Raw genomic sequence first — 23,193 nt, 5'->3', positions numbered from 1 at the left:
GAGGGATCTGGACAGGTTGAATTGATGGAATGAGGTCAACAGTTTGAGTTTCAACAAGGCGAAGCTCTGAGTTCTGCATTTGGGTCACAACAACCCCATGCAGTACTACAGGCTTGGGGAAGAGTGGTTGGAAAGTTGCCTGGTGGAAAAGGACCTGGGAGTGCTAGTCAGCAGCAGCTGAACATGAGCCTGACCATATACCCAGGTGTCCCAAGAAGGCCAAGGGCATGCTGGCTTGGATCAGAAATAGTGTGGCCAGCAGGAGCAGTGTGCTGTACTCGGCATTGGTGAGGTCACATATTAAATTCTGTGGTCAGTTTTGGGTACCTCACTACAAGAAAGACATTGAGGTGCTGGAGTGTGTCCAGAGAAGGGCACTGAAGCTGGTGAAGGGTCTAGAGAGTGAGTTGTGTGAGGAGCAGCTGAGGGAGCTGGGGTGGTTTAGTCTGGAGTAGGGGAGGCACAGGGGAGATCTTATCGCTCTCTACAACCACCTGAAAAGAGGTTGTACCCAGGTGGGAGTTGGCCCCTTCTCCCAGGCAACTAGTTACAGGACAAGAGGACATAGCCTTAAGCTGTACTAGGGGAGGTTCAGGTTGGACATCAGGAAGAATTTTTTCATGTAAAGGATGGTTAAGCATTGGAATGGGCTGCCCAGGGAGGTGGTGAAGTCACCATCCCTGGAGGTGTTTAGGGAAAGACTGCACATGGCACTTAGTGCTGTGGTTTAGTTAACGTGGTGTTTGGTCAAAGGTTAGACTCGATGATGTTGGAGGTCTTTTCCAACTTTACTGTTTCTGGGATTCTTAGTCTTTTCTCATCCTTCTGTAAATGGCATAATAAATATCTTCTGTCTTTTAGTTCAGATACATGAGAGATTTCTTGCTTATGAGAGCTAGAAATCATTAGCTAGCAGCTGCTTTTAAATTGGTTTTGGTCTAGGTGAAATGAGAAACCACCCAGAAGCCATACTTAATTATGTCCATAAAATTATTTTCTCATTTTGCCGTATTTACGTAAATTTTCCTGTTAGTTGGGTCAGCATAGAACTGATAATATCTCTGAAGTGTCCTCAGCAGGAAAGATGAAGGTCTAGAAAAGAAAGTTTATTTTATTGTGTTAACCTTTATTGACTTGAAGATTAAAAACATTCCTTAGGTCATGGTAAAGCAGTTAGGTTTGGGTAGCAATATAATGTTCTTTTCTATTTAACCCTTTCTCTTTCTCTGTTTACTTTCATTATTTTGCTCCTTCTCTGCTGTCTAATAGAAATCTTTGTTTTGCAAGTTCTACTCTTCTGTGCTGGCAAACTATTTCAAAATTACCTAATGTCAACAGAAATAGTCCTGGAAGCAGTCTATTTACTGAAATAACTAAATACAAATGTGGGTGTATATATGTAGATATCAGCTATCTTTTTAAATTGAAGTATTGCTTCACTTGTTACATTATAGACACAACTTTTATACTATCTCATATTAAAGGGAAATTAAAGATATCCAAGCAATAAATTTTGACCTGATTTTTTTTTAATTAAAATTTTTAAAAGTCTGGTTTTAATATGCATGTATTATTACTATTAGTTAATACATTTCTAGGAAATATATAATAAATATTTTGAGCTTTTTCCTGCCCCTGCTGACAATGCATGGAAAACCTATATTCATGTAATTTGAATTAGTGCCTCAATCATAAATTACAAAATATTAGTTACTGAGTGATGACTAAACCATGACCATTAACTTTTCATCCTCTTCTAAAGCCATCCTATTTTGGTACTATGTGGGTTTTTTTGTTTGTTTGTTTGTTTTTCCTTGTCGTTTTTTTTTTGTTTTTTTTAAGAAAGGAGCAGGTTTGCTTCACAAATAGATAGTAGTATACAAATTAATCTGATTTCCTGCCTTCATCAAAAGCAAAACTCCATTTTTTAAGGCCTTGATAATTGTAACAAATGTAGATAAATCAGTGATTTAATAGGAAGCTTTGTTTCCAAAACAATGCTGATAATTTTTATCCTCAGTCAACGTCTTGTCAAAGCGAAAATATATAGTACTATATATTTATCTATATATATTACTATAAAGTATTATGTTAATTAAATATAATTTTGCATAATTTAAAAATATTCTGTGAATTTCTTCTGTCCTTGATGATATTTGATTATATCATACTAAAGTTCCTTTTAATTTCTTCCATAAATACTGCTTGTTATCAGAATTTTATCTGCCTTAATAGAAGAACTGTGTAGCTTCTATTAGCAATAATTAGTATTGTCCCCAGCTTTTTGTTTTCTTATTTGATACTCTTTGATATCATTTATATCACTATACTGTCAAAAGCTGCAGCAGAACTGGTGGTGTAGTAATAGTATTCCCTCAAATGATATTTTTATCTATGAATAAAAGCATATTTTCTGGTTTACTGAGTGTTACTTCAAACATATAGCACACACAGAGTGCTGCTTTAATTTCATACTTTACCAGTATGACTACCCTCATAGTTGTTTCTTCTGTTATTAATTGTCCTGTGTAAATTACATTATAGTTCAAGTAACCACTGTTTCCGGCTGTACTTTTAGTGTGCCACAGTAAGAAGGTTAAAAAACCGTTCATGATTCCTTCTGTTAACCGAAGCAGCATCACTGAGAAAACTGCTGGACACCTGGTTAAATGCAGATTTGTCTGTGAGCAGTGAATTTAACTTCTGAGACTTTGTTTCCTTATCTGCCAGAAGGCAGCAGGGGTATTTACCTATTCCATTCCTGGGACTAATTAGCTGTTCTACTTCGCTAGTATTGGGCTGTTGCAGCTCCCCTGTTTGCATTAAGCCAAAAGTAGGGTAACAAATTGGAGCAAGGTAACTTTGAGCTCTGTAACTAGGAGAGGTTAGGAAAGAACTCAGATGGTACTGGCTGCCAACTTTGTCCAAAGTATTGGGACGCTTGTACTTGAGATGTGTCTCTTTTCAGAGTTCACATGAGCGTCCTTTTGGTGAATGACTCTCCAGGGCCTAGCTATGCCTTTGATGTTCGGCTCCTGAGGTACTCTTGTGGAATGCAGAACAGCTGTGACACTCCAGAGAGAGTGCCACATACCTGCTCCCAAGATGAGGACGTTGTCATTCCTTCTTAAGAGCTAGGCAGTGTGTGTCTTCACCCGCCACCAGTTGGTTTGCATCTTGCCCCTTTTTAGTAATGCCAGAGGAATGGTGAGGAAGGAAGTCTCTGTACATCCTGTTCCTTTTTCTACAGCCTTGTCCTTTGACTGAGAATACATCATGTAGTTCCTTTATCTCAAACTGCAGCTGTCATGCAGAAGTGCTGTGACACCGAACATTTGAATTAGACCAATTTGATCAAAAACAACTCATATAAAATTTTATCCAGTCCTAATAAACATCATAGAAGAAGCTTGAGCCACTTACCTGCACCACATAAGTGCAGCAGGTGTAAAATTTGAAGAGAAACATAAGCCAGGACGGAAAATTTCTTTTTTGAGAACCAACTTGGTTATGGGGAGGACCAACCCATCCTGCAGTTATCTGGATGCCTACCACCACTTTCAGGGAGAATAGTAGGTTTGCCTTCGGGAAGGGTATTTTGTGTAGGTCAGATGGTGATCACTTATCAGAAGTCACAGTTGAGTTGTGTGGAAAAGATATTTGCTTCACTGAAAATTCATCTAGTAATAGGACCAAAGTGTTGGCTTTTTACAGTTTTATTCATTTTGAGTGTGGTGTCAGGTAGAGTTCACTGTGAATACAGAAGTCATTAAAGAAAATAATTCTTTTAGAGTGATGTGTTTATGCTAGATCTTCAAACACTACATTTTTGTTGTTGTAATACAAAGTCTGAATCATTACATAATTTATTCAAATCAAATAATTGCTGAATGTTTGTCTAAGTGAAAAGAAATTCCTGGATCCTTGTCTTGTTGTGGTGCACTGTTTTTCTTAGAGGATTTGCTGATGGAGAATGCAGCAGTTATGATAAAAAGATTATATAAAAGAGCTGCTGCTGAGAGTCCATGGCATTGTACGGGGTTATACCAAACACTGTATTCCCCAGGGCAGGTACAATAATTAGCTACAGGACTGGCACTCAGTCTGAGGGATTAATTAGAACTGGAGATGGGGGGCGGGAAGGCAAGGCAGCCATAAAGAGTGTCAGGATCACTCTGGCTTGAAGCCTGTGTGATTTGATGTGAAATAGCAGCAGCTGGCTGTAACCTTAGGAAGTGCAAGAGAACAGCAGGTGGTAATTCCTGTCTCATTTACCATGTCTTCACAGGAACATACAAGCTTGTGTGGCTTGGGTTTACTGGCAGGTCAGAAGGAAAATCCTAAGGAGAACTGTGACATTTACTATACTAAGCAAATGCAATAGTCAAAATGGAGTGTCCACAGCATAGTGTAAAACCAGTAACGCTGTTGCTTAATGTTATTGTACTGGCCATGTGACAAGGTTATGATGAGCTTTCAATATTGACCTTATGTGGGCCAGTGGACAAAGCTGTGAAAAATCTGGGACAGCTAGTGAGAATGACATCCTCCAAGGCTGTGGTGAATGTAACGGGAGAACTATTTCATCTAAGTAAAAAATCAGACAGAGGGAATGATACAAGGTTATGGCATCCTTTGGTTCTCTCAGTAGCCATTGTATGGGGGCAAGTAGGCTTTACCTACACTTCCAGGTAGGTAAGCAGGAAACTCTAAAGTGGTCACATGGCTGTTAGCCTCCACCAACCATCATGTTTTCCTTGGCATTTGGGCAAAAATGCAGTGAGGTATGCAACAAATGTGCTAATTTAGAAATTGTAACCAGCTAGCATTTCAGTGTGAGCTGGAGTAGCTGTCAGCAGAGGAATTTAGTAGACCAGTGGTCGCTGTTGATGACTGTAGTGTTTTGTATTCTGCTAGGGCCTCCCAGGGTGTAGAACAAGAACCCTTCCTATGTGCAGTTCAAGAATCAAACCAAATAAAGAAAAAATTGAATAACTTTGAATCTGTTGTTGAGAACAGCTTTAGATAGAGAAAAAAAATAAAACAGATCTAGGGGTTATTTGTGGCTATATTTATAGCAGAGTGACAGGAAAGGAATAGAACTCATTTTGTGGAGAGGATAGCTCTTTTTATGCTTTTTTAGAAGCTCATTGTGTGCCAACATTGTCTTTCATGGATGCCAGAAGATGCAATGCCTTCTAAAGCCTCCCACGCATGCAAAAACTATGGACCCATTGTAGTTTTGTTGCTGGGTTCCATTTAATATTCCCGTGTTTCTGTCTTTCTCCAAAGAGGTGTGTTACTTATGGGGGGTGATGCAGGTCCAAACTGATGTTGCATGTATCTGACTATTAGGTCTAAGATTATTACCACTTTGGGCAAAGGAAAGTTTTGTCCTACTTGGTAACAAGCTGAAAGAAGTAACTAAGCTGCAGATGGAAGAATGGGTTTGTCCCCTTTTCTCATGTGGTGTTTATATAGGCAAAGAAATGCAGTACTAATAGCTGATATTAAACTTGCCTGTGTGGTGTTGGGAACCATTGAGAATGCTGGGGCTGGACTGTGAAGTGCTGTATGATTTTGTGTACAGCTACACAAAACTTTCCAAAGTCTTTAATTTTTTTCTCAAGGAAAAAAAAATCTTTCATGACAAACCAGCATTTTATGATTAAGCTCCTTTCTTGATTAATTTCCAGTTCTACTTCATGGTCAAGATGAAATAAAACTAATTTGAATTTTGAGTTTCTACATTTTAAAATGTCAAATTGCAAATAAGGTAATCTAGAGGTAACTGAAAATTACTGTTTTGTAATCCTGTTGAGTAAAAATGAAGTTGTTTAAAAATTTTCTGTTTATTCATTTTTTAATAAATGAGTTTTATTGCTTGCTGCTTAGATTTTACTTCTTTTGTAGAATTGTTGTTTGTTCTCATTTCCATTACATGGATGTTGTGGTTTTATCCAGAAGAGAAATGGACCATGTGCACAACAGGGCTAATGAGTCACAGATGTAAACATTCTGGCACATTACTATCTAATAACTTCTTTAACTTATATTCCATAATAAGATAAATGCAAATCTGATACATCTGTTTCGTAAATGATGTATCATTCCAGTCTTAGCAGTGCCTCAGGAGTGGATTTCTTTATATATTAGTAGTTTTAGCCTTCTTTGGTTTTGTTTTCTGTTTATGTGTTTCTAAAGAGGAGATTTCAGGTCACTGAGCAATGCAGTTAGCCACACCACAGTTCATCCAAATGAAGTGGGAAGGCTGGTAAAACTGCCACCGGCTTTATGGGACCCACTTACAGGCTCTCAGCTTCCTCATCTCATGGATATGTATCAGGAATAAAGATGCTAAATGCAACTCAAAAACGCTAGTGAAGGACATGCATGCATCAGGAAGTTACTCTGCCGTTTTTTTTTAAAAGATGGGTGCAGTCTTTGTGATCTGGAGGATCTCTGGTGTGATTGCATGTGGAGGTGAACAGAGCAAATATTTGCAGCATTAAAGGAATCTGCTGCAGCTGAGAGACTTGGCAGGCTGCCCTGGCCTGTTGGTGCTCTCCACTAGGCCAGCTGGGCTGGAAAGAGCCTTGTGCGCTATGGCAACATGGGTTACACCAGCAGAGCCTTCACACAGGACTTTTTGGAAGGCCCTTTTTCCAGCAGCAAGAGCCAGGCACAGCCTTCCCTTTCAGAGGTGCTAAGCTGCAGTCCTGCAGCTGGATGCTCCAGGCCTCGCAGAGGGGCTGTGCCACCAGCTCTACCTCCCAGAGGTGGCATGTGGTCATGCAGGCATGAGAGAGCTTAGAGCTACCAGGCTATATTTTATTCTGTCTTCCTTAGCCTAATGTCTCTCTGCTGTTGAACAAGCCTCTGCTTCAGAAAGTGTGCTATGCTAAATTCAGCAAGAGGGCTTAGAGATTTCCTTCTTTTTAGGAGTTCACTGCTCAACTGCATAAGGTTTCAGCTTTTCCAGGTTTAATTCACACCCTACAATGCAGCATAAGAAAGCTGTTGAACTGAGTGCAAAATTCACCCTCTTGTATTGTGACAGCAGGCCGCAATTGCCACAGTCTTCAATTTGCATAACAATACAGTGCACGTTGTGCACATATTGGTAGAGTAGAATATGAGAAACTGTAAGTGGCATACAGTGCTTGAGGGGAAAAAATTTGCTCTGGATATGAAAACACTGCTATGTATTTCTTGAAAACATTTACCATGGCCATTATGAACTACCCAAGATCTAGCAATAGATTTTTGTTCAGTGTTACAGTTGTGTATGTGCTACCAGTTTATGTGCTGAATGTCATATGTTAAACAGAATGTGAGGAGCAGGATGTTAGTTATGCAAAGCACTTCAAAGTATACTATTACTGCTGTAAAGTTCTGCAGCAATCCAGAATCAAAACTTTCTACGTAGCTCTCTTGAAGTGCTGTAGTACATTTTAATTGAAAATGGCTCAATCATCTGCTGGCTGATAGTCTTAACAACTGTCAAATGATGATAACAATTTATTGTAATTTTAAGGAAAGACACCTCCATGGGATTGCTCCTTCTAAAATCTCTTGATATTCTTGTTGTAAGGTAGCAACTTGCATCTGCAGTGTAGTGCAAACCTAACTGTTTCCCATATGACAGAGAGGCTGTTTCCTGTCAGTAGACAATGTGGGGTGTACTAAACATAGTGTTTGTTCTGTTTGTCTGTTAGTACATTGTCTCTGTGATGTTTGTGTTGTGCTGTTTTCGTACCATGTTGTGCTGTGTCCCTAGGGTCTGCCAGGCTTCCCCACAGTCGCTGCTCTGCACAGTAATCAGATCCTCACCGTCAAGGTTTGTGGCTGACATGTACCTGTTCAGTCAGGTCTCTCTGTATCAGCATAAAAGTGCACATGAAAAATCGCTTTTAACGTGGAATACCAATGGATCCTTATGGTAGACCTAAGTCAACCCCTCACCGCCTATGCATTGATATAAGTACTCCTGATGCAGAGCATGGAATGAAATCCATAAGTGTGTATAGTATTACCCCTGGAAATGGCCATATTCCTCATGATCTTGATCAGTATTTTGTTTTCAGATGAGTTTTTTCTGTCGTTCTGCTTCCCTGAGGCATAAATGAGTGTGGAAAATGGCAGTGAACTCTATACTGGTTGCATGTAGAGTCAGCTATTTGTGTTAAATACCACAGGTTTGATCTTTACATCCATATTTTTTCAAAGTGCATTTGCAAATTAAGCAGGAAGCAATCTGGTCAAGCTGAAACTCCAGTCCTTATTAAAATGACACCATTCTTCATGGCACAATATGCTGGTTAGAAAATCTGACTGAAAGTTGAACTGGTGCTTTGTCTCTAGAAGCTTTGCTGAAAGAAGAACATATTAAAACATTGGTTTTTTAGAGCCCAGGTAATGAAAAAACTAATACACATGAAGAATTCTCACACAAAATCTGGGGAGAAAAAAGTTACACAGTTAAGTCATTGTATACGATTAATTCACAAAGCAGTATGTCCTGTACATTAGAGGTTATTTTTTTTGAAAATAAAATGCACAGTTTCTTTCAGGCAGAAGCACCAGTTTATATTATTTTAACTATTACAAATCTAATGAATATGTCTTTATTTCTTTCTCGGGCCTTCTGATGTCTATTCTTCAATTCTCTCATCTCTGATCTTCAACCTTTGACCTCACCTGCCTGATCAGATGGTGTTTCCTAAAATCAATCATGGGTTTCTCTCTGCTGATCAGCAGCTCATTAAACGCCGCCTCATTAAGGTAGTGCTTCATCTCACTGGAGTCTGGTTCTTCTTTACACTTAGTTTACTCTTTGCTGTGCCTTTTTGTCAGATGCCTTGAAAATGTTTTGGAATGGAGCAACTGTTAATGACATTAACAGTTACAAGGCTACGGGTGGCTTTGCTAAGTGATCCACTTTTAAGATGCCAACAGCTTTTTTCAGTGATTTGCAGCGATGTGCTGAAAAAAACTAAAGCACCATTTTGCAATGTCTTTTTTATAAAGGGGAAGGTAATATGTTTTGATAACTCTCTTGAAAATTGACTTTTACAAATTAATAGGAAAAAATGAAGAGAGTTAGCTAATTGTCATTATAAAACAGCCTCCCAAAACAGATGGAAAATTACGTACAACTTCGTGGAAAAGCAGTTATTTTCCATTATCATTTTTGAAATCTATCCATATATCATTCATGGGCTTGGAAAATTGCTGTGCAGACTGTATATTCTCAGATGTGACTTTTCTTTTTTTGCCTCGGCTTTGTTGTGATTATGCAAATCATGAAGCAAACAGCTGCTCATTGAAAACAGTTACTTGCTGTGGAGAACTACATGAGTAAAAAATTGTAAGACTACCACAAATTTTGGCATGTGTGCTGTGGTAGGACAAGCAGTTTAGAATCTGAACCTTCTGCTCTTGTGGCTGATTGCACCAGACAGATACAAACTGCTGGTCTTCAAGGCAAAATGCTGTCTCTGCCGTAAGCAGTGAAGAAGCCACTGTCCAGTTCATGGCAGCTTCTTCCAGCCTGTCTTGCACTTTTTCTGAGCACATTGATGTCTTTTTCTGTGGTTGATGTCTCTAAAGCAAACTTGTGATGAGTTTTTTGTTGGTTTAGGGGGACCAAGGGCAAGCTGGACCCCCTGGACCTCCAGGGCCACCAGGACCCAGAGGTCCTCCAGGAGATACCGGCAAAGACGGTCCTCGTGGGATGCCTGGCTTAACGGTGAGTTAGTCTGTTGCTGTCATGATGTCCAAGTTTCTGTGGAGTCTATGCCAGCTTAGTTCCAAAGATGTTTTCTGAGGTAAGATTGGTAAGCAAGACATGTGAAAGCTGATCCACAGGCAGATTTCATGGTGTACCTGAAGTCCCACACACAGAGAGCAAGTTCATAACAGGGCGAGCAGTAACATCAGGGTTCCTTGCCTCCCACCCTTGACAGTTTCCTCACCCATTCTGAGGTTTCTCAATTGCTCATTCATGTTTAATAGCTGTGTGAGCAGTCTGCCCCTCTCCACCAGTTGTAAATGTTTCTATTCAAATTTCAAGACAAAGCTGAATAGTTGAATTTGAGACACCGTAGCATGGATGGGCTTGAGTTCTCACTTGCTAGTGGTTTAACCTCAAAAATCATGGAATAAAGTAATAAACTGCTAAATGCTGCCCTAACTATGATGAAATTTGGAGTTAGATTCTGCCATCTTTAAACAAGTAGAACAGTACCATTTCCTTTGGCTCATACCCCGTATTTCATTAGAACAAGCAGCAGAGTCCAGTATATTGTGTATTGTTTGTTTTAGGCACAGAATCAATCCTACACTTTTTAAACAGATGCATAAAAACATGATTTTATTTTTTTTTAACAAAGTGTGTGAATGGGTTTGGTTTTATATCTTGTAGCCTCCTTAATTTTTATCCTTTTGAAAGAAGTATCTCTCTTTTCATCATGAATGCCACTGTGTTATCAGTGCAGAAGTGGAATCAAAGACGGGAGGGAGATATGACAACTGAGATGGCACACGTGTGGATATACCCATTAAGTAAAGATCATGGCTGAGAAGACACATAGGGAACTAGCAAGGTGATGACCAGCACTGGAAAGAAACTGATTTTTGAACAAAAAGCATAGCTCGTTACATGAGGCCAGGGCAGGAAGGCATTAAATTTCCCTGCAATGCATTTTTAGGAAAAACCAAGAAAGAAAACCTCTACACTCCTGTTCTGACCCTATTCGGGTATTAACTGTATAATATAGCATGATGATAATAGTAAGATTCTGCTAAAATTTCTTGTGAAAATCCAGCAAGACTTGCCAGTTGAGACCTGTGGTACTCTAGGGCTGCTGCTGCTGTTGTTGGTTTGGTTTGTTTTTTTACCACCCTCTCATAAGTTCTAGCTCAAGGTTATGAAATAACATTAAAAGTCTGTTGCTGTCATTGTGATGCTTTACTTTGACAACCTACTCATTTCTTGTTAGTCCTGTGGCATGTCAGGCTTTGGGCCTCTTCTGGGCCTCCCTTGTGTTCTTTTAATGTGGTTAAATTAACTGCAGTGAGCAGAGTTGCTGCTGGTTTGCTCTAGTAAGGGCAAGACTGAAACCAGAATCCATTTCTGACTGTAATGATAATATTTTAATAATTCACATAGAAGAGGATAGCAGAATCACTCTGGTGTTGCTGGTTACAATGTGACTGCATGTTGCTTGGGGTTTTGTGCTTTTTAGCAGAGGGATCATTAGTGTTTCTCATAACAGGAAAGTCATGTATTTTATGCAATGAGGTCATTCCATTTTGTGATAGTTCTGTAGTGATTCTGACTTTAGATGGCAAGAGAGAGTTTCTTTTTATAGTTTTTAAGCTTTGGCTATCTTAAGCCCTATAGCATTATGGAAAGTCAGTTCATAATACTGCTTTAGATTCAGATACAAACAAGCACTCAGATAGAAACCATCCAGTTTGCTGACTTTACTATCCTGCTCCTTGCTGCTGTTCCTGATCCTCAAAAGGCTTGTTCCTCCATGGCTGTGTGATACACAGTCAAATAGGAGATCTGTAAAGGGAAAACTTAGTTGAGAGGTAAGGACAGATTTGTATCTTCAACAGACTTGCATGGACCTTTGAGCTAGAGAGCTGAAAACAATAGCTCCACTGTGTTATGAGTAGGGACATTGCAGTATCACACAGCTGTAGGAGGATGTCCTTACAGTGACCAACCACCATTAGGCAGACTTTTTTCCTCTTTTGCAGTGTTGGGCAAAGCAGGGGCTTCTCTTCCAGCCTCTCCCTCTCAAGCAAGAAGCTTTACAATTCCTACAGCTATACGATGATGTTTTGGCTCTTGCTTTCCCCTGTGCCCATGCACTTGCTGTGTATCCTGGAAAAGTCAGGCAGATGAGGTAGTAAGGTAGAGGGAGTAACTCCAGGAGCCACTATTACTTCTATTCTGCAGTGTAGCAGGTTGAGGAACAGCCTTTGTGTCCACACGTCTCTATCTGTGTCATCACCACCTTGCAGCCCAAAGGTGTGCATCCTGTTACAGATACTTACAGCTTCTAGAGATGAGATTATGTTTGTTTCTTGGGCAGGAAATCATTAGAGCCAAGGAGGTAGAAGTGTTTGGGAAATGCCATTGGGCATATTGCCAGCAGAGAGAGCACCCTGAAAGGGTTGTGCAGACTTCTAAGCCTTTCTTTGGACGTCAGCAGTGGAACCTGTTGGAACCAGAACACACTTGATTTCCTGATAGTGACACGTAGAATAGGTGCCTTCTCTTTGTGTCACACAGACACTGGCACGAAGAATTTGAAACTTTAACAGCTCCAAAAGGAAGTAAGAGGAGAGTGAAGGGGTTTTGCTGGTAAAAAGACAATAGAATATGGTACAAACTCTTGAAATTTTTTCAGAATTATTTCCCAACATTTATGGGGATATCTTGATGCTCACTTCAGGCTGTGGGATTGCTGCATACATAAGTTAGCAAGGCTTCAGAGCAAGCTGAAGAGTCCAACAAGCTTGGGTAACGAGCTGTCAGAAACCTGTGCCTATGTGGCTTCTTTCTTCTGGCTATCTTGATGTGTTTGCAGATGCTGCATGTTTGCTTCTGAATGTGATGCACACATACCCAGAGATGCAGTTCTGATTCTTTTCAGTTGCTAAGAACAATGACATCAGAACAGTTCTCATCAATTTTATGACGGGCTTTCTTTTATGACAGAGCTGCTAAAGAAGACCCTGCAACTGTGCTGATACAATAGCACATGGACTGCCCTATGCTCAGTTGGGTTTTTAAGGGAATGATCTATAAACCAGACCACCGGTTTTTTTGAATGGGTATTTTTAGCCCGTATTGTATGACTGATATGTTTTACTGCCTCTACAGACAGATGTGTGTGTTCATATGGCAAGAAAGGGGAGAAGATAGATTCTGACTTTTATGTAGAGTTGTGCCTGCAGAAAGAGAATACATTGGCAAAAATGATGGGTTGCCATTTCAAAAGCCAATCCAGGTATTTAGCAGCTGAGTAATTATTACATGGCTTCAGAATACCAGTATTCTTGGGTTTATGGAACATGATAATTGACAACGGTAAGTTATGCTTGCTGAATGAGGTGGTGACACAGAGCAGTAGTCTTGGAATATATAAACTGCAGGATTCAGCATGTATGTGAAAATAACCTTTCTCTATGTACTTTAGCACTGTGAAATGGAATATTATGTTTAGAACCAAGGGACAGTGTCAGAACACTAATGCTTAACTCTTGCCTTGAGAACTATACCATTACATAATTGTGAAATAGTACTTTGCTTCTTAAGATGTCTGTGATTTGGCCGACTAGGTTAAAAAGCAAAAAAGTAATATATTTAATATGCAGTCAGATGCCATACCTGTTTAAGAATGAAATTTTTAAGGTATTTTATTATTAGACAGAAAATTGAATTCAAGACATGTTGCTGAAATTATTCATTCCTTATTTTATTCTAAGGGTGAGCCAGGGAAACCAGGAGAACAAGGATTGACGGTAAGTACTCTTCCAGTTTGCTAAGAAAATGTCATGTATACATGACATATGCCTTTTAAAATGTGCAATTCCAAAAAGCTTTATAGCTGTGTATTTCCTAACCTTTCTTTGTCACAGGCTATTTGAAGCCTTGTTTGTGAAGAAAACAAGAGTGAGAAAGGCAACATCACCTGTCACATAAGGCCAACTTCTTTAAGCTTGCAGCACAGGGGAATAAAAAATCTAAGGGCACAGCAAAGCAAAAAAGAACCAAGCCAGGTATTCCCAGTTCCTGGCCACCTCTTAACACTGTCTCTGAAGTTGGGCTGTTTCCACCTTGAGACCACTGAGCAGCAGAACCATCTCCTTGTTTAAGGGCTAAAATCCAAGCTGTCTCTGTGGCAGTGGCTCTGGACTTTTACCTGGCAGAATAGGGAAAACACAGCACTGAAGCTCTCAGAATATTCTCCTCTTCTGAGGTTTCAGCTTTTTTCCTGTGTGTGTGTGAAATATTTCCTATTTATTTGGAAGTAAATTGAAGCTCCACTGGTTATAAATCGACTTTAGCCACAAGTTAAGGCATCATAAGTTTCTGCCTGTCACATATTCCCAGAACTGTGAAACATGCAGGGCTTTTTCTCCCTTAAGATCTCCCTAAACACTCGTATTCATTCTTAATTTTATGAGAGATGACAGAATTGTAGCCCATGGCATGTGGTTTTGATTCCTAAATGCTTCTGAGGAGGAAGATTATATGGAAGATTATATCAGCAATCAGTGCAGATATGATTGTTATCTGAATTTATGAAGATTTAAACAGATGTGATATTTTACCTTGACAATTTGCAAAAGATTTTGAATTGACAAAATCTTTTAAAAGAAAAATCCCAATATTGCAAGACTTAGAAAGATCTGCTGTGATCGGGCAGTTAAAAGTCCTGTACATTTTCATTTTGAAATAAAGGTTTAGCAAAATCAAAATCAAAGCCTCCCAAACTACTACCCAATGTTTTAGTATACTTCTGGGCTCTTTTTTATTTTGTCTTTTTGGTTTCCAAGGGCCTGTGAAGAATACATGCAATAAGTAGGAAGGGAGGATTTTTTTGCTTGTTTTCTTATATTTGGATTATTCTCCTATTTGACCTCTGGGAAAAACTCAGATTCTGCAACAGTGTCTTCTTTCTATTCAAGACCAGATCTTCAGAGCCACAGGATGCTTAAAGGCTTTTAAAGCAAATAATAATTCATCACTTTTTAGTCTCCATGTTCAGAAGGTTCCCACTGCTCTAAAGTAACCATTTGTGTGAAAGAACTAAACTGCTACTGCTCTGTTTCCCTAAATATAGATGTGTTTAGCTAGGAACAAAAGGTGTTTTAAAACTCAAATCAGCAAGCTTAGGTTGGAGAAAGATCCCAGATTACATGAATATCCAGCTCCAAATGCCTGCTTGAAAAGTCAGTCTGACAGCTAAAATGTTAGGTTGTGTACAGATCAAGCAAAGAGCATCAGAGGATCAGGGAGGTAATTAGTTTCTTTTTATTCTTCTTTGTGCTTCTGACATACTCTTCATGCCAGTACAGATTTGCAGACTGTTTTCCCTGCGGAAAGTGCTGCAATCATTCAGGGACTGTCTAGCTGCTTCTGACATCTTCCATTGTGCATTTCATGAATTTCCATCTTGAGAATTCAGACACTGCTGCGAGAATGGCTGATTTCTCAATACATATGCCATAAAATTGCATTGCTAGAGAAAATAGTTATAATATGCTGTGAGGAAAACAGGCCTTTGCCTACCTGAGATTTTTTTTCTCCATTTTTCACCTAATATTTTTTCAAGTAAAGGAAAATGGAGATCTCTGCCCAGAGGAGATGATAGGTTAATTCTGCAGGAATTCTTTTGTAAGGACTTGCCTTTGTTTCACACCAAAAGTCTCAAGTCTGAGTTTACTTCCTGTTTTTGCTTTCTGATGAAATAGAAACCATGAAGTTGATGAGTCCCATAAAAGTACTACCGGTCTTTGTCTCCCAAACATCCCAACTCCCAAATACACTGGAGTGTAGAGTATGCTGTGGTTTCCCACTTGGCCACATGTCCAAGGCCCTTTCCAGTAAGAAGCAAGTGCTGTGGCGTGTATTCTGGTTCTTCCTCCAAGACAGAGGCAGGATACCACCAAGAAGAGCACCAGATGATGTGAAACAATCCCTACTGTCTTAGTTTTCTATTTTCTCTTCTTAGAAGAAGTAGAATAAATTTCTTGAAGAGCACAAGATATGGTAACAATATTAGGTAACTGTTTTTCAGCTTGTTCCTCAGAATATACCACAAGTCTAATACACACATTGAGTAACTTGTGACCTACTCAAGCCATTTCTGCCTCGATTTACCAAAAGTTGAAATAATTTTAATGCATTTAGAATTCTGGGAATGTTCATGTTCTCCTTTCAGCGAAATAGGAAATCCAGTGACTAGTGAAAAGATGGCAGTTTGCTCAAACTGAAAATCTGCTGCCATATTCTTCTTCGTTTTTAATGAAGTCTTGTGTTAGTAAAGAAAGAGAAAGTCATGTTTCAGGTGATGTTGTGAGAGAGGGCAGTAATAACCTTTCTCCCTCTCAGGCAGGAAAGGTTTGCTTGGAACATATGCCGAGACTGACAATGTTTGAGTTCCCTGATCTGAGTTCTGCTTTGGCATGAGAGAGCTCAACCTTCAATACAGGGAATAGTTTTCCCTATTTCAAGTGTAAGAACGTGTGGGTTATGGCATGGTGGTGGAAGGATTTAGGAGGTGGGAGATCTGGTTGTTTCTTACAGAGGTCTCTCATTCTCAGCTAAAAATCTTTCCAGATTGTCGGACTCGCAGTGTGCTTCTATTGTTCTTTTATCCTTGCGGTTGAAATGTTTGGGAGACCTCTTTGCATATAGAGCCTTTTTTGGCTCTATATGTTGCTGTGTCAGGAATAATCTGTTTTCTCTTAGAGCCAAGAAGTTTCAATTTCTTTTTAGGTGAGATAGTGACTTAGGTTTAAGTTATAAAGGTGTGACTGCATGCATCTTGAATGTTAGAAAGGAATGCGAGAATGACTAGTTAGTTGCAATTTGTGTCTGGTTTCCATGGCACTTTAAAGGCCTGCAGATCTACTTTCCATGAGGGTTGAAGGTATCGTTCCTCTGTTCAGAAAGGATTAAGAGAATTCAGAGGGAGGCCAGGCAGTGGAGTGACCAAAGGGATTAAGTTCTGAAATATTGTGTGGAACTGGTAAAGTGAATGCTGTGCAAGAGAAAAGGCCAGTAGTTTTCTTAGCTTTTCAACCTTTTCAGTTAAAGTTTTGCCATGCCTCTCATAATTCATCCTGCTTCCCATGCCATTTGTCTGCAATTCTTGGTGATAAGGACTCTTGAATACCATACAAAAGTTTTTCTGGTTTCTCTTCTCATTTACAGAGTGAATAATATATGAATTTGTGATTCCTTTCTACCTAAGAGCTAGGATTTCTGGTTGCAGACTGTTCATGAGAGCTTAGAGTCATTGATGGAAAATACCAAAGGCTGACACTGATAGATCAACATTTTCAGATTCGTGAACTGCAAACTGTTTCTTATTTTTATGTGTGAGATTTTTTGTTTTTTTATGTTTAAAGTATTTTAAACTAGTGCATAGTAATAAAAATTTGGAATATAAAAATCTGCTATGTTTTCAGCTCCTTTTTTCAGAAGGAAATTACCATGTTCAGTGTATGAATCAACCACTTCATGTCACTGAAAGAAAACCTCCATATAGTATTTTATCCCCCAAAATTTGCTTTAAAGATAAGTAATTTTACAGATGTTTTGCATGAACAGAACACTCCAGAATTACCAAAGAACTCAGGTAAAGGTGTCTCTTTGCAAAAGAAATCCATACTGTAATGGTTAACCCAAATGCAAAATCCCTCTGCTTTAAGATGTATTGTTTTCCAAACTAGTATTTTTGTGCTTATACAGTCTTGCTGGGCATTTGTTCAAGAAAATAAAACTTAATGTTACTGCTTTTACTAGTTGTTCAGAATAAAAAGAATGTTCTCTCAAAGGATACAGCCGTTTTTGTGAAAGACAGTGGAAAAGCGTAACCTTGCAGTTAAGCCTGCAAAATGTCACATCTTTAAAATGAATTAATATTATTTTTTCTTCTTAGGTTAAAATTAACAAAGTGAACACACAGGGACCAGGCAGAACTGTCTGGGAAGTACTGCTGGTTTCAATTCAGCCTTTCAGGCCAGTGGTCAAGGCCAGCTTCTCAGCTGCTGTGAATCTTCATAGCTCCTCTGGGAAGCTACTAATTGTGATTTTGTTTTCCATGGCCAGGGTTCTGTAGGCGCCTTCTTTGTTTAGCATGTGGTAGCATGTTCATAGTGAATTTTATAAGGTGTTGTTCTTAAGCTGTTTAGCTGCAAAAGTTTATGAGAACTATCAGATGAAGTGGAAATTCTCAGCCTGTGCCTTTCACAGCAACTATTCTTTTTTTTCCCCAATACAGTTGCACTGGGCTTAGCTTGCAGGAAATCTCAGGAAAAAATAGGTTTTGGCATTTTGTAACCTCTGGACTTCAGTAATGGCTGTCACAACAGTGATTGAAAGAATGAAGAAGCTCTTCTTGAGCACTAATTAAGAGCTGTTGTTGCTCTTTTCATCAATTAAGGTAGATAGCGTCGAAGGGGGGCACCGCTTTCTCAGAAGTTATAAGAGACTTTCCATCATAGTTAATCTGTTTTTTTAGCTGGCCATTCTTATATCTAGGTGATTCATCAATACTAAAGCATTGCACATTTCAATACCAATACTCTAGAAACTGCAGTCTTTATGAAACACTCCTCAACCATGCAGGTACATGTTTTCAGAATTACGTAGTGTTCCTTTTACACAAAGGAAATGGGGTCAGTGGGTAGAACACTGGCTCCACTGAAATGCAGGTGAAGCTTTGTATGAAACCTGCACTTCCTCTTCATGTACATCTGCTAGTTCAGGTTTCCATCTAGACTGATAAGAAACTGGTTTGTGGGAACAAGGAAGGGATTGTCTCCCTTGTACTCAGCACTGACGAGACCGCACCTCGAATCCTGTGTTTAGCTCTGGGCCCCTCAATACAAAAAAGACATTGACACGTTGGAGAGTTTTCAGAGAAGGGCAGCAGAGCTGCTGAGGGGTCTGGAGCACAAGTCTTATGAGGAGTGGCTGAGGGAGCAGGGATGGTATATCCTGGAGAAAAGGACACTTGGGAGGACCTTCTCATTGTCTACAACTACCCGTAAGGAAGTTGTAGCCAGGTGGGGTTTGGTCTGTTCTCCAAGTAGTAGGAGAAGAGGAAAGAGCCTCAAGTTGCAGCACTGGAGGTTTAAATAGGCTATTGGGAAGAATTTCTTCATGGAAAGGATTGTCAAGCATTAAGCCAAGCTGCCCAAGGAAGTGGTTGAATACCCCTGGAGGTATTTAGAAGGTGCATAGATGTGACAGTGATGAATAGTTTAGTGGTGGACTTAGCATTGTTAGGTTAACAGTAGGGGCTTGATGAACTTAAAGGTCTTTTCCATTTTAAGTAATTCCATTATGCTATTCCAAGTGCTTAATGATTCTTACAGGCAGCAAAGGGGAAATACCTGTTCTCAGTAACAGTCTTGGAACTGCTTTTGTTTCATAGAAATATAGACATAATACTTCCTACAGGCCTTCTAGTTACAAAGAGCTTTTACTTTACATAGAAAGTATGTAAGTTAAAAAATTTCATATGTTTGTTTTCTTGGTTTTTGGTTGAGGGTTTTTTTTTGTTTGCGAGGCTTTGGAATAAGAGTTTTTGTACAACAATGTATTGCACCGTTGTGACCTATTTTGCTGTATAGCTTATTCAGTATACAAAAATATTCGCTTTTTCATTTTATTTGTGTTAGGCATTTTCATTTGGTGTTTGTGCTCACTGTCCATAAACTCTGACACCTTGTAAAAGTCCCAGACCTGAAAATTGAAAATGCCCTAACTTTTGATTTCATACATTTCTTCCAGTGTTAAGCTATTGAATCCCTAGAAATTGAATACAAAAATACCTTGAGAGGATTGCTTATGTAGCACACTCTGAATTACTGCTCTTTGAAACCACAACTTTTACCTTTACAGGGTTGAATTTTCTTGGTTTGCAGCTTGCTAAAACACAAGGAACAGATTAAGCATAAAAGGAAAATGTAACAATAGAAAGGAGGTGTAGGAAGAATTCTGGACTCAAAACTTTGTTCTAACTACATTTAGGTCAGTCTTTTCAGTTTGTTTGGGCTTTTTAATTTATTCCACATAGTTATTTGTCAAGACCCAACTGGAGTATCCAGCTTCATTCAGTAATTTCTATGATACAAAGCTTTGACCAGATATAGTCTCTGGAGGTCTGTTGATTTCCAAAAATAGTGATTGAAGAATGGCATTCATAGTGGAAATATTTTTACCTTTTAAAAACCCAATTGCATAGAGCTTAAGTATTATCAAATAATTCTCTGTCTCCAGAGAAACACAGATAGCAGTTAAATTTCTTTGGAGCAACACATCATCTTTTTCCATCTTCCTACTGTGGAGCTATTTGAATGAGAACGTAATTTAGTGAAGCCCTGCAATAATTTGTCATAGCTGCCGTGCTACTTTACTCAATTGCACATGATGGCAAAGGGTTCTTTTGAAGTGTTCATGATATCTGAGTGAGAACTATTTTTTATATTCCTTATATTTAGTTATCATCTTCTTCTGGAAAGCGCTTGTAAGCAGAATTTTCAGCTCTCCCAGTTGAAGTTTCTTGGTGAATGTGTGTCAGTTTAAAGAAAAGCAGCATAACTTTCAAAAACACTAAGCAGTCACTTCATCTGAACAGTTTTCTTGAACTTCCTTTGGAATTTTTTAAGCCTATATGCTGTTTATAAAATGAGCTTTTTAACATCAATTGCCAATAGTTTAGGAGTTGATTCTAAGCATCCCTAAATGGAAACTCTGGAAGCTTCCATATTACAGACAAAAGACAAATATTTACTATCAACATAATATGCATAGAATATTATGGAGGGTTTTTTTATTAATTTTATATATATATATAAAATATGTATAGGTAGTTAGGAGTTGAAAGAATTCTATAGCTCTTGTTTTAAAGGCTTCTTTTTGTTTTGCTTCCTTCAATACCCAGGTGATAGTGACAGAAACCGAGTGACAATATGTTACCTGTGGCAGTAGATGAAGCCTCCAGCTAGTGAAGATTACTGCATGTTTTTTATATGTGTGGTCACTGCAGAGCTGAGGCTTTGGGCTTGAGGGTAATGAGATCGGGAGCAGTGGTAGCAGCTCTCTGCACTGGCTACCTGGACCCAGTGGCAGATAATTATCCAAAGTGAAGTTTAGCTGAATCTGCATTTGCAAAGCATTGCTTTGGTTGTACTGGAGCAAACAGCAGGGCTAGCATATTATCGCAACTGTTATGGAACACAGAACGGTTCAAGAAAAACAAAGAAAAAGCAAAGCAGTCTAAGGAATTGTTTAGAACTTTCATGTATTTCTTAACTTCTACTCCTGTCTCAAGACCTACGCAGAGATTTTGATTGCTGGTCTTATCTGTTCATCAAGTGGGCAACACAGCATGCTCCCCAATTCTGTAGAATAATCATGGGGAAAAGTCCACAGGTTCATATTGAATTTCCTATATAGATTCTTCTGAAAACTATCATTTATACCTCTGGAAATGAATTGAAGTTTTGGGTTTAGGTTTGGGGTTTTTTTATTATTTTATCCTTTCATATTCCTCTCTTTCTCCCAGATTTTATTTGCTTCCTTATTTCTGTCTCTCCAGTGTGATTATGTGCCTTGCTTAGAGATTGTAGGTAACTCACAGAAAATAGGCACAATTCTGAAGTGTTTTGTATGTTGGGGTTTTTTTTTAAGTAGTTTTCTGTTAGTAATTTAATTTCAGGTTTTCTGTTAAGTGGCTGCTGGCAGGCTTATGTGGGGGAGGGATGGGAGCTGTCAGTGGATGAGCTGTTAATTTTCCAGTGGCTTTGAGCTTCTTTCCCAATGCTAGGGAGCAGTGCTTTGAAGAAAAAATTTTTTCTATTCAGCTATGTTTTGCAGTCTGGACGTTCTAAAGATAAGAAGCACGTGTTACCCTGTGTAAACTAGGAAATATATCACTTTAGGTAAGCTTTTGTTTGCAATTGGTTTTCTGAGCATACCATTTCTGAAGGTAGCTGTACTGCTGAGGACTGTTCATGTCATCAAGTGTCATGGTAGCTCAATGGATGTGAGACACCAGAGCTACTTCCAGTCTGATTAAAGGCTTAAGCAGCAGAAATGGAAAACTGTTAATTGCATAAAATATTTATTGATAAATATCTGCTGCATCTTTTCTCTGAATGATTTATTTTAAAGGCACAATAAGAGCAAGACTATGCTACTATATAGGTATTTTCATATTCAGTAACTCATCTGGAGAAGCTGGAATGATGTCAGGGATAAGGGGGAAATTCTGGGAAAAGAACTTTTCCTGGAGATATCTGCAATGTCTTGAATTATATCCTTCCCACAGGCTGACAGCTGCAAGCACCAGGCACAAAGTTCTCAACAGAGCAGCACATTTAACAGTTTACTTTGGGGGATAGTATTAATAAGTGAATTATCATTTTACCTTCATATAGTCATAGAGTATTGAGGGCTCCCCAGTGACAATTTAATATATCTAAATGTCTTCAGAAGGTTTTATTAGCTTCTTAAGTAGTTAGAAACCAAAGGGGCAATATCCATTCCTTGGACATGAAAGTAGCCGGCATGAGCTATGAGGGTAGTCTTCAGTTCTTCTGTATTCAGTTTGTCCTACTGATGGAGGGATTTTTCCTGGGACCTGAAATAACCCCCAAATGTAGCTGGTTAATATGCAAAAGGTCAACAGACAACTGATGTCCAAAATGTGGACATTTGGAGCCTGTTTTGGGAATGTTGATGTAGGAAAGCTCTAGTTTGAGCATTAATTTCTTGGAGTTTTTAAGGTGCTGGACAAACTTGTGTCTTTCTCACAAAAGAAGAGGAGGATGGTGTCCAGCACATGGTGAGCTGGAGGGATCTTTCTCCATCTGTAAAAGCAAATGATCACTATACTCGCTGCTCTGATCCTCACCAGTGCTGAGTGCCTGGATACTTTTGCTTTCTTTTGAAGACAAGGGAGTAAAATTGTCACCCTGTATCTCACAGTGGCTTTTGACTATCAAAATCTGTCCCTATAGTCAAAAGGAGATGCTCACAGTACGCTAGTTCTGTTAAGACGATCAAGCAAAAGTTTCAAGAAGGAACACTGATCTATGCTTTTGTGAAGTTCGATGCCAAACCTTAGACATATGAATCCACATTTAAAACTGCAAGGCTTTCATCCACATCAGTGGATACAGCACCCAGAATTACCACCAGTGGAGCTTTTCCTTGTTAGCAGTTAAAGTTGCATTGGAGCAATGTTCCAACAAGCCCTGCATCTGCCAACAGTGGAAGATTCTGTCTAAGTTCACACTCATTTTAGAAAAAAATCCCCCACACATTTTGAAGCAGCAGTCCTTTTGTTTTTCTGAACACTTGCAGTTCTGATATCAATCAATTCTTCTTATATTCTTTCTCACATCAGAAGGATTTGGATTCTT

At 39.0% G+C, this 23,193-nt stretch overlaps 1 protein-coding gene across 2 annotated transcripts in view; it reads left to right on the top strand.

Annotated features, from left to right (window-relative positions):
- The window catches only part of COL25A1 (collagen type XXV alpha 1 chain), a 308,636-nt gene that overhangs the window by 210,641 nt on the left and 74,802 nt on the right, over nt 1-23,193 (top strand). For both annotated transcript variants that reach the window (XM_017805805.1, XM_017805804.1), the window contains exons 8-10: nt 8,713-8,784; nt 9,644-9,751; nt 13,510-13,545. In XM_017805805.1, coding sequence (XP_017661294.1) covers nt 8,713-8,784; nt 9,644-9,751; nt 13,510-13,545 — 216 coding nt within the window. The remainder of the gene's footprint in view (nt 1-8,712; nt 8,785-9,643; nt 9,752-13,509; nt 13,546-23,193) is intronic.

This window comes from Lepidothrix coronata, unplaced genomic scaffold (genome assembly GCF_001604755.1).
Source record: "Lepidothrix coronata isolate B3197 unplaced genomic scaffold, Lepidothrix_coronata-1.0 Scaffold13, whole genome shotgun sequence".
Lineage (NCBI taxonomy): Eukaryota > Metazoa > Chordata > Aves > Passeriformes > Pipridae > Lepidothrix > Lepidothrix coronata.
Note: the sequence above shows the minus strand (reverse complement) of the source record. Positions and strands in the feature narration are given on the sequence as shown.